This window comes from Protopterus annectens, chromosome 13.part0, assembly GCF_019279795.1.
Source record: "Protopterus annectens isolate FY-2018-M chromosome 13.part0, PAN1.0, whole genome shotgun sequence".
NCBI lineage: Eukaryota > Metazoa > Chordata > Ceratodontiformes > Protopteridae > Protopterus > Protopterus annectens.
Genome location: NC_056747.1, coordinates 1,167,355,215 through 1,167,367,797, shown reverse-complemented (window position 1 = coordinate 1,167,367,797; position 12,583 = coordinate 1,167,355,215). Strand labels below are relative to the sequence as shown.

At 40.4% G+C, this 12,583-nt stretch overlaps 1 protein-coding gene across 2 annotated transcripts in view; it reads left to right on the top strand.

Moving 5' to 3' along the window:
- TMEM106A (transmembrane protein 106A) overlaps nucleotides 1–12,583 on the top strand; it is a 759,441-nt gene that overhangs the window by 693,194 nt on the left and 53,664 nt on the right. For both annotated transcript variants that reach the window (XM_044055169.1, XM_044055170.1), the window contains exon 7: nucleotides 9,882–9,935. In XM_044055169.1, the coding sequence (XP_043911104.1) occupies nucleotides 9,882–9,935 (54 nt within the window). The remainder of the gene's footprint in view (nucleotides 1–9,881; nucleotides 9,936–12,583) is intronic.

The window sequence follows — 12,583 nt, the reverse complement described above, 5'->3', positions numbered from 1 at the left end:
CCCCACATAGCCATCATTGACAAATTTACCCAGCTAGGTATCGACCCTTGTATCATTAGACTAGTCGCTAACTGGCTCACTGATCGATCACATATAGTCTGAATAGGGGAATCAACCTCCAACAGCAGACCTGTAAACCAGTGGTGTTCCACGGGGAACAGGCTGGAACCTCTACTGTTTGGAATCTATTTCTCTCGAATTACAAGCAAAACAATTTCTTAATAGTCTGTGTCTGACCGTTTGCTGATGACTGCAAACTGAGAGCGGTCATACAATCTCCAAATTGTCAACATCCAGCAAAAGGGTCTTACACAAACAGATGATTAGTGCCAAAGTCATGGCTTTAAACTCCATGCAAAAAAATTTATTATCCCATTTGGTAAGAGTGAAATTTCTGCTAACTACCACATCAGTAACAACACCCCTAATTATGCACTCGGTGAAAACCTGGGCACACAAAGGTTGACAGTAACCTTACCTTTAATTACCATGACTTCACAGTGGTAAGAAGGGCATTCTATATTGCTCATCTCATAAGTAAGGGGATTGCCTTCAGAAAAACCTCCCTGTACTCTTCCCTCATCAGGCCAATAGAGTACAGCGCCCCTTTTGGTATGTACCTTTCCAAGGCCCTACAGCAGTTGGAAAAAACACAGAAGGGTTCCTCACAAGGAAAATTCAAGTTCTTTGGTTTCTGTCCTATGTGGATCATCTGAAATCACTGTCACTTTATTGTGTTTCATAGAGACTACTCAGAGGCAATCTCTGCCTTGCATGTAAAGTAATTTCTGACTGTTTATTGGAAATGCTGCATATCCGCAAGTCAAATGGCACACAGGTTATTTGCTCTAAAGACCTTAATCTGGTATGTGACATTAATAGAACCTGCTGGAGGGACAGATTTGTCTCCTAGAAGTTACCACACCTTTGGAAGAAACTCGCACTTCATGTCAAACAGAGCACCTCATTGGCACTCTTCAAATGCAGTCTGGACGATTGGATGGGTAACCATAACTTCACCCAAGAGTTCCACCTGTATCCCCCTTGGACAGGGGCAGTAGGTGCTGATCATGGAAATAAGGGTATAACTTGGCTAGGCTTGAAAGGGACCTAGGGCCAATAGCCTAGTTAACTTCCTATGATCCTATGAGGCAACTACTACATTGCCTCAGTACTCCCATGTCAATCAGGCTGAATGGAGAAATGGTGGGAAATTCCTGTCCGTTATAGCAGGGTTTTACCATATGAACTGTTAGGGAAAGGAGTGGGCTAATTTTACCAGTTTTTGTGCTCGAACTATCAAGGATTGTTCAGTTGAGGGCTGTCTTTGAGAGGTATGGCAACGCTGCTCAGTGCACAACTGAGTTACCTTTAGTACAACAGAGAAGCTTTTGAAGGTTTCACTGACAGTTGTCTATGGAAAAATTGTATTTCAAGGTGTTTACTCTACACAGGACACAACTAATTCCCTATTGAGTGATGCGCAGAGGTAAGCAAATGCAAGGTTTAAATATAGGCAAACATAAACAGTTTTAAAGTAATCTACCAATAAGTAAGTATGCAATAAACCTTTTTCCAGCAATCCCCAGCTCAGACAAGGCCGTATCCACACTCTTCTGCCACAAGGTTGCAGGGGAGCCCTTCTTAATGTAAGATGGCTAGTTTAGTGCTCAAGTGTAATAAAAATCAGGCTAGATTCACCACGTCTGAATCTAGACTAAGCTATCTAGGCTGAAAATACAGTTGAAAACAAGTGCGGAAAATATACAGTCACAACAGTAAAAAGCAGAAAAAAATGCAGTGATCAGACACAGTGCAATTTAAAAAGTGCAGTAAAGACACAAAATGTACTTATTTTCTTATTTTTCTCTTGAATGCTTGGATTAAAGCAGAATTACTCTGGACCTCTGGCAAAAGATGGCAAATGCCGAGCAGCTGCTGTTAATTGAGCCTCCATGTAACTTTGCAAATAGAATCATGAGACTGCAGGATGACATGTACATCAGTATCCTCAGGAATTCTCTTGCCTGAAGAGCTGCCTTGGAAGCAGATCGGTCAGGTAGCCTGTCAAGAAGACAGTCTGGTCTTGGGGAAGGAAGGGTTTCTGTTGAACCCGTGTCTATGAGGGCTGTCAGAAAGAGGATCCATGTTTGAGGGAGAGTTTGAGATTTTTGAATATTTATGGTGAGACCTACCTTTTGAAATTAGTCTGTGGATCTGCAAGGTATCTACTGTCTCTGTAGCGGATTGGGTCTACCCTGAATGAGACAAGTCATCTAAGTATGGATAAATGTGAACCCCGTGAGTTCTGCAATGTGCTACCAGAGGAGCTAGGCATTTTGTGAAAAACTCTGGGAGCAGCAGATAGTCCAAATAGTAAAGCATATAATTGGAAACGTGAGCTTGTTGCTACAAATTATATGTACTTTCTGTGACTATCTGCTATGGGGATATGGAGTTAAGCATCCTTTAGGTCTGTGGTGACCATGGAGGCATCTTGGAAGATCATGTGCAGTACATTTTGCAATGTAAGCATTTTGAATTTTTTGATATTGAGGAGAGGTCCAAAATGGTCTTCCAGTGCCCCCTCTTCTTGGGAGTAGGTGTATCCTTGAATAGAAGTCTTTTTCCTCCTCTTGACCTTGGAGGGACAGGGTGGATGGATCTTTGGTGAAGTAGCTCCTGAGGATAGTTGGTAAGAGGCTTTCTTGCTCTTTTGGTGGTTTTGGAATGCCCAAGAAGGAGACGTATTTCTCTGAATTTAATTTAATACCCCTTATGTATTGGTCCCCTGTGTTGGATTTCTACTGGTTTAGGAGGAAGGAGAGTACTAGAGGTTTGGAGGGAAGTAAGGGAGGATGGAGTATAGTCACAATTGCTCCCTGTGCTGAGTGGGTTCTTTGGAGGCCACTGCCATTTGTGATTGTGCTGTTTGCCATCTCCTAGATTTTCTGAGTCTTTTACCAAGGGAAGCCTTCCCTTGCCATGTCTAGGTGGAAAAGGACAAGGTTTTGAAGGGTAATTCCTCCTTTACCTTGGGGTTGGAGACAGATAAAATTCTTTCACAGTTTTAATTAGCTTTCTTTTTTGTCCAGTTTCTCAAAAAAATTGTTCAGCTGGTGGATCAAAAAATAATTTCTTGTCCAATGGGGCATTCAGTATTTCAGCTTTTAACTGACCCAGCAGGGGTTGGGTCCTGAGTTATACATGTCTGCTGATGAAAGAATGTGTTGCAGCTGCTCTGAAAGTAGCATCTAAGGCATTATAGCCACATTTTAGGAGTGTCTGGAGAGTTGTAAAGCTTCTCTAGCTATCTCCTGGATTTCTTTATATAAGATTCTATCTAAGCTGCTTTCATAAAAATATCATACTCTTGCTCAAATATTCTCCAATTCACTGCAATATTGTGATCAAACATAAGTGGTAGGGGTTTTCAAAATCCATCTGCCATATTAACACATACCAGTGAAAGATGTTGCAAGTAAGCTCAAACATACACTCATGCACATATGCCAGAAACTTATGCCAGTATTTGTATCTGAATGTATTTCTTTTGGGCATTTTCAAAATAATGCTAATGAACGAACTCGTAGTTCCTTTGAATAATTAGACTTTGTGAAATAAACTTCTCTGGCGGTTTACCACTCTTTTAATATCGTTTGGAAGCCTAAATGCTGAAGTCATTTATCATTTTGCCAAAGTCACTTATTTTAAGAAACATCTCAAACAACTTTGCAATGCGAGTGAAATAACTCTCGGGCACTGTAATATTCTTTTCCAAGAAATCAGCTCTTATCAATGTAAGAAACATCAAATAACTGCACAATGCAAATAAACTGGACCTCTCTAGTAAAACTGCGTAACATTTCAAAGTAGTTGCACTTTGCGAATAACTGCATACATCACACTGAAATGTCCCCAAAATGGTGGTACCTTGCTAGCCAACTCTTTACAGTGTAAGACACATTCTGTAATGGCACTTTGCGAATAGACACACTCAACACAAGAAACTTCAAAATGGCTATACTTTGACAGAATTTCACGAAATAGTTGCACTCCGCATACAATAAACTCTTTGAGACACACCCAACACAAGAAATTTCAAAATGGCTATACTTTGACAGTATTTCACGAAATAGTTGCATACAATAAACTCTTTGAAACACATGCACAGTAATAAGCACACACTGTAAGCACTTTTACACACTTTGAGATACTTTGAATAACTTTAGTTACGCCCTTGATGCAATGCAACGTCGTAGTTATGCGAAAACTTAACACTTTGCCAAAACACATAGTCAGCTTGCTTTATTTTCGCTTAATGTGCCCTTTTTTTGCCTTATTATATTTGTTTTGCTCGTTTAAGCCCTTTTCATGCCCAGTACTTTTCTTATACTCATTTTACTCTAAACATGCCCAGTTTTGTTTTGAACACACTTGCTTTACTTTTAAACATGCTCATTTTATCTTTAAACATACTCATTTTGCTTTACTGTTAATTTACTTACTAATGTTACTGAGGAATTTTGTACATTCTATCTGCCTTTTTAGGGGCAGCTGGCTATCAGGAAAATTGCAGACGGTAAATACACACATCCTCTAAAGCAGACTGAACAGGGGGAATGGATGTAGGATCTAGAAAATCCTTCTATAACAACTTATAGTATTTTCTGAAGGACTGAGAAACATAATTGTTCTCCCACTGTGAAAACTCTGGCACATTCTAGCAGTAGTCTCAAACAAAGAGAAACCCTCCACAGGGAAAATCAAAAACTGAGCTCTCCTCTGAGTCTGAATAAGAAGTCCCTGTATCATCCGGTTTAAATTCAGAATCGTGATTCTCTTCAGGGAAAGAGGTATCCCTCCTCCTTTTACCAGAAACTACTTTACAAGAAGGATCAATAGCTGGAATTAAACACTGAGCCAGACCCAATAAACTATTCCTATCCAAAGAAGTTTGAGGAAGAGAAGATACATGCTTGGTTTTCTGTTTCTTTTGGACAGGAAGTGGGGCAATTGTGTTACTAATGGCAGCGACAGCAATCTGATACAAATGGGAAACCTTCCCTATTCCCTTTTCATTGACCAACAAGAGTAGTTTTCCCTTGCCCACTAGGAGACCCCAATAGCCACAGAGTATGTGGCTAACCCCCATATATAGTGGCTGCAGGTGCTACACCAGACGTTTCAAGGATAAAAGAGTGGTGTGACGTGCAGCAAGTAGCCACTGCATGGTCACCCTCCTGCATCTGAGGCAAATTGCTAGCCTACTGTGGTGGCAAAAGCTGTTTGCTTAACTTTTTCTTTTTGTGGCTGGAAGAAGGACCAACTGTGGGACTGGTAGTCTGTTCCATGGTCAAGTCGAAATGCCGGTAAACGCTACCAGTCTACAAAATTAAATTTTTTGACATAAAAACAAAGTAAAAAGCACCACAAAAGTAAGCACAATTTTTCCACACAAAAAATGTTTTCAGTTACTTTACACCACTTTTAAACATCCAGGAAAAATGGGCACTTCATTTAATAGTATGTTAGTCATGTAACAGTCCATTAAAACACAGCACTCCTAGCTTCAAAATAACTTTCCGGAAGATGAAAGTGATCAGACAGCAACACAAATAAGAAAATGGAGTGCCCCCCCCCCCAGCAAAGGAACAGCACAAGCTGACCATTGATACTCAAGAGCTTTAGAGGAGCATACTTCTTAGTGGCAGTAAAGCTCTGAAGTGCTTGGCGCCCAGACTTTTCTTTTAGTCAGTTCAACTTGAGCTGCCTGACAGTTTGGACGTGTGGAAGGTACCTAGAAGCTTTGGAAGCTGACCGTCTGGTAATATCGTTGGAAGGATATAACCAGTATAGCTAAGGCTACTGCAGCAGTAATCAATATCATGAACAGTAACAGTCTCCATAAATTTTCTTTTTAACAGTAGATCAGTAGTCAGAGATTTAGGGATGCATACACACAGTATAGGACTGCCCAAAACAACTTTCTTGGGATATTGTTCGATACTTCCTCTAAGTCTGGGAATGCCTAGTTGGACTATTTCCTCATTTTGAGCTTTTTCTCAACTGTCTTACTGCTAACATCAGGTCAGTTTGTGCTGCATCCTGATCTGAATCCAAATTCCTCATTCCCTATTTTGCTTTCTACTACTTTGTGTAGTCGTTTTATTGATCATTCTTCCCAGCACTTTCATGCAGCATGATGGGAGTTTGATTCCTCTTTATTGCCCACAGTTTTGAATGTCCCCTTTTTTTTGTACATTGGCACAAAAATGCTTATTTTAAAGTCAGTTGGGTGCTCATTTCTCTTCATATTGCTGTGAGTACCGCTGGATCTATTTGTCCCCTAACACTTAAAACATGTCAGTCATATCTGCCGTGACCTCATCCAAACCTGTTGCTTTCCCTGACTTCCTTTTCCTTAGTACCATTCTTACTTTTAGCTGGGCTCCTCTTTCTCTTTCATTGCAGGGTCTGTGTGGGCAGTAGAGCTTCTGCGGGGTTTTCTTCTTTCAGAAGCTGCTGAAAGTGCTTCTTCCATCTGACTTTGATGTTCTGTGGACTGGTGAACAGGTAGTTGTTGGACTCCGTTATGAATGTTGTCTGATGACTGTCTTTATCTTTTTGTCTTTGCCTTGCAACCTTGTAGAGTTTTTGTCCTTTCTGCCGATTCACTTTCCAGAAGCTGGTAGAGTGCTGCTGATGCCTTGTTCTTTGGTATTGTGACTCTTCCTTTAGCCTGTTAGCCAACCAGCATTCCTTCTTGGCATGATCTGTCTTTTCTGCGTCTCACTTTTTCCTAAACTCCTTTCATTTTGATAAGTTCCTGGACTTCTGTATTTCACCACCAGCCTTCATTATGTGCTTTATGTCCATACATGGCTTCGCTGCATGTTCTTTTTCATAGTCATCACTCATGCTGCTTTGAGTTGCAGTCATTCTTCTTCCACTCCCCCTATCTCCCCATTTTCCTGAGGTGCTAGTCATTAGTAGTTCCTTGAACTCTTGTGCTTTCACTCCATTAAACTTCCAAATCCTCAGTCTAGTATTTGTTGTCTATGGAGCTTTGACCAGTGCTCGCAGCTGATTTCCACCCATGGCTTGTGCTGTGAAATGACTGTTTCACAGGGGATAACTTTGCGATCTCAGAGTGCCCTTTCCTTAGTGGGAGGAATTCCACCAGAGGTGCATGTCAGCCACTTTTAAGTGTTCTGTTTCTCTTCCTAGACCATAAGTTGGCCACCATGAAACAATTTGCCAGACAAAAGTCTATAATGGGCCTCCCCTCCTTTATTCTTGTTGCCCCACACATGTGGACCCAAGGAGTCCTTATAACTCGTTACATTTATTTCAGTGTTATTTGTTCCTTTTTTCCACCGCCATCTCTCATCTCCTTTATAATAGTATTTTCATTAATTAAAGTTCTTTTAGCTTTTGATTTCCATTTCCTAGTAATTGCTTTTTTGGCAGCCAGTAGCATTAAATTTAGTAAGGCCTTACTATGTGTTGACAATATAGATCATGTATCCCAGCTTAAAAGAATAAGTTCCTTTGTTACAATCATTTGCTCCCATCAACATTTCTAGCAAAGTACTCCAGGGAATATTTAAAATCTGCCAACCTGTTATACCCCCCCCCCCCCAAAAAAAAAAGTGCTCCCATTTACCTCTCATTTTCATCTGTCATTTGCTATTTGCCAGAGGAAAACAATTCTCCGAAGCCTTTTTGGGGTATACAAAGAGCTAAGCAAACACTTCCAAGCAAAAAGTTCTAAACTTTGCTAGGGGGGATCACATGGTGCCTGGAGAATGCACAACTCATTTTGGCGCTGTGTCTGCTAACGCTGCCTTTAGGAGACCCTGTACTGTGGCAGGGAAATTCAGAGCAGGTATGCTAACCAGAATGAGGCAAGGTACCACAACAACTAATATGTTTCTACCTTCAGACTTAACTCCCTGGAGACTTCTCTATGTAATGCTTTCTCGACCAAGGAATCTGATTTCTTCCATAGGCACTGGCCATAATATTCCACAAGATTCACATGCTCTCCTTGCCTCATTCTGGTTAGTATGCCTCTACTGTACTTCCCCTCTAGATTTGTCTCAACTATGTCTTAACTGTAAAACATCAGACCTGTTATGCTGCACCTGACTGAATCAAACCTGCTCATCTCACCTCTTTCCATATTCATTTATCTGCCGCCCTCTCCAGAACTTTCATACAATGTGACGGGAATTTGATACTTCTCTACTGCCTGCGGCTGTACCATTTATTCTTGTACACTGGCACGAATCTCACTTTCATACAATGTGACGGGAATTTGATACTTCTCTACTGCCTGCGGCTGTATCATTTATTCTTGTACACTGGCAGGAATCTCACTTTCATACAATGTGACGGGAATTTGATACTTCTCTACTGCCTGCGGCTGTACCATTTATTCTTGTACACTGGCAGGAATCTCCATACTGCTATGGGTACCCTCAAGAGCCATTTCTCCCCTATGTCACCCAGCATCTTCATTATATCTGCTGTGACCTCGTATGAACATACTGCTTTCCCTGGCTTAATTTACCTTAGTGCTGTTCTAATTTCTTCTATGGTGGGCTCCTCCTCTTTCGTAATAGGCTGTGGTGTCTAGGGCAGTACAGCTTCTGTGGGGTTTTCTTCATTCAGAAGCTGATGGATATATTCCTTCCATGTGCCTTTGATGTCATGTGGACTGGTAAGCAAGTTTTTGCTGGCTTCCTTTACAAAGAGTATCTAATTATCTTTTTCTGCTTTTGCCTTGCAACCTGATAGTTTCTTTGTGCCATCTACAGAATCACTTTACAGTAGCTGGTATAGTGCATCTGAGGCCTTGTTCTTTACTGTTGCAGCTCCTGTCTTAGCCTATTTGTTAGCCAACTGGTATTCCTTCATAGTCTGGTCTACCTTTTCTAGCAAACCAGTATTCCTTCTTAGCCCGGGCCATCTTTTCTATTTCCCACTTTTTTCTGCACTCCTTTCTTTTGATGACTTCCTGGACTACTGTATTCCACCACCGACTTTCCTTATGTGCCTTATTTCTATACCTAACGTGGCCATATATCAGTTCTATAGTTGTCACACATGCTGTTTTGAGGTGTTGCTATTCTTTTTCAACTACACCTATTTCTTTTTCTTCCAAAGGTGCTATAACCCTGAGTAATTCATTGAACTCTTGTGCTTTTTCTCCATTCAGCGTCCAGATCTTCAGCCTAGTCTCTGTTGACCTTGGAGCCTTCTCTTCCCGCTGCTTGCAGCTGATTATGGCAGCCAGTGGTCCATGCTGTGGGCTGACTGTATCGCTGGGGATGACTTTGCAATCACTGATTCTACCCCACTGCCCTTTTCTTACTAGGAGGAAGTCTGCGCGTGTTGCATCCTGTCCCCACTCTCATGTGATTTTGTGAACAGGGAAAGGTGGCGGTGAGGAACTGCTGGAACTTACTACTAAGTGATAAAGCCTGTTGAGAGTATTGGCTACTGTAAGTATTGTTTTGCTTTGAAAACTCCTGCACAAAGGAATACTGCAGCTGCAAATTGAACTCTGGAAAGATGGTTGTGATTGATCTCTATTTTTTGGTACTTCCCATGTTTTACTGAAAAATATCCTCATTTAAAAATGAGATTGCTGTATAGTTTAGTCTGGTTTTAATACTGTAAGCATTTTAGAATGCTACAAAGTGCACACAAACATGTATATACATTGTGTGTGTATGTATAAAACGTGTGTAATTTTCAAAATAACACAGTAATGTTTGCATATGTTGAAACTTAGAGATGCTCAGAGAGCAGACGTATCAGTTTATCACATGTCTAGAACTTGTTTTGAAACCTTATTCTTTCTTTTTCAGTAAAATTTGCACATGGTCTGCTATCAAGGTTCATAATGTTTTGCTTCATATACAGTAAGTCTTTCACCATTTTCTTCTTGTGTAAGTGTTTTTATTACCCCAGTAATGATATATCAGAGGTGGCAAGGTCATGGTGATCTCTATTACTTGTAAAAAGTGAAACCATAAAGAAGTACAGATACATACCTCTGTGTTCAGATTTTCACACAATGTCCAGAATATTTTTGGTCTTTTCACTGAGGGTTGAAGTCACTAAATAATGGCATACATTTTAGTTTTAGACATCATATCCTTCAGAAAATGCATAATAACACAGATCCTGTTACTTTAGCAATTTCCTAAGTTTATAAGAAAAATATTTAGTTTGTCCTTATTTTTGGAGGTTTGTCCCCCATTATTTCAAGCTTTGTCCAGATTTCTTGTGCCAAGAGGTTGAGGTATTTGTACAGTTGTGTAAGTAAACTTACCATAACAGTAGGTGTTTGAATGGTCACTGCTGCATTAGCCATAGCTGTATGGGTTATATCCTGCCAAGGATGTAACAGCCGGCCAGCTTCCAAAACTACAGGGCACCTTCCACTTGCCCAAACTGTCAGGCAGCTCAAGCTAAGCTGACTAAAAGACAAATTTGGGTGCCAAATCCTTCGGAACTTTCCTGCCAACAGAGAGAGGGTGGGGGAGGCGAAGCCCTGTAAGGACAATTCTAGGAAGAACAATAATATATGCTCACACCCTGGCATAAACAACATACCAAACAAGGGGAGTGGAGGTGGAGGGAGACAGAGCAGTTACTGCAGCACTGATCATCTGAACATCTACTGTTATGGTTAGTTTACTTGCATAGCTGTACTATGTTCATCATATTGATCACTGCTGCAGTAGCCTTAGCTGTATGGGCAGATTACCCTAGCTTACTGCTTTTGTGAGGTAGAAAGAGAAGAGTCTAAGAGCCTCTGGAGATCGATACTTGCAAAGCCTGAGCTAGACCTAGAGAAGGAATCAAGCTTGTATGTACTTTTAGAATCCATCCCTTTCAAAAAACCCATAGATGAAGCCAAGGCCCTGGTAGAGTGGGCCTTGATCCTGCCTGGAATTATTTTGTTGTGGTGAGTATAATAAAAGATAATACCCTTAGCATTTGGAAATAGTCTGTTTTGACACAGGTTGTCCCTTCTTGCCTTCACAAGAAATGAACAATTGATCAAAGATCTGAAAAGTTTAGTTCTGTCAAGATAATACCCGAGTTGTCTATGGACATCCAAGGTATTTCTCCCTCAATTTTAGGTTCAGGAAAGAAAAACTGAGCAGATGGATAGTTTGACTTAGATTTGGATTCCGATTTAGACATAAAAGAATTAATTCTCAAATCTTTTTTTTCCCCCCAACATCTTTATTAAATTTCCACATGTGACAAAGGTAATTTTACATTTATATAATTGAAAAACATACAAAATGAAATCACTTTAATTGTAGTTTACATCACAGACACCATTGAAACAACTGCAGTTGTAAACATTACTAATCACTTATAAACATTCTAGTCATTGTCAGTTAAGCATTATATAGCTCATTCAAATCCTGCTTAAACCTCATTCCTGCTCTGCATGTACTTTTCCCACAATTCCCATTTTTTCTATGTAGCTTGCGCCTTCCCTTTTCTAAAGATCCCAATAGCAGTTGTTTTATCTCCGTTACTACATTCGCTACTTCTAGCAAAGTTGGTCTGAACTTTGATTTCCATTTTCTAGTAGTTGCGTTTTTGGCAGCCACCGTAATTAGACTCAGCAAGGCCTTACTATGTCTAGGCAATTCCAGTTCTGTAGCATAATTCAAAAATCATCTCTCCAGTTAGTCCCATCCACCCACCCAGCATCTCCAACAGAGCAGCCTGCAGGGAATCCCAAAAGTCTGCCAGCTCATCACACCTCCAAAAAATATGTTCCCAGCTACCTCTTCCTTGCCCATCACACCTCCACCATTTGCTATCCAGCTAAGGAAACATTCTTTGGAGTCTATTTGGGGTATAACAATACCTATGTAAACATTTCCAGGCAAAGATCCTAAATAATCTAGACTTTGTTGCATATTTGGGAGATGTACATATACCCCCCCCCCCCCATTGTATCTTTGTGAATTGCTTATCCAATCTCTCTTCCCAATCCTTTCTAAGCTCCTCTGATTAATTATTGTAATTATCATGCAGTATTTTATATGCTTTACTAATTATTCTTTTTTTAATGGCAGCTTCTGTTCTACATTCTATTAAAACTCTACCAGTGGTAGTCTTTCATTTAGGATCCCCCTATTTCTTTCCCTTTGCCTTTACTCTGATAACAATCCTTGATAGGGAAGGCAATCTTTAACCTGCAGTCCAAATAAATTTTTGTCCTCTTCCCATTCTATCACCTTTCCTTTTTCTTTCTTTGTTCCCAATACCTTGGTTCCTTTGCCAATTTTCTCCAATAAATTCTAGCCCCCTCTTGCCTATTATTTGTATCCCTGACCCCACAGTCAACCCTATCGGCAAAATCTCCTTTCTCCATTCTCATACTGGTTTGGTTCTTAGAATACTCCCTGCGATTTTATGAATATAATACTCTGTATGATTTTGGTTGTTCTCCTTAAGAGTCTGCATCCAAAATCCCAATTTCTCCTTATTTCTTGAGCTTCCTCCCTGCGTCATCATCATCCCTTTCCTCCCT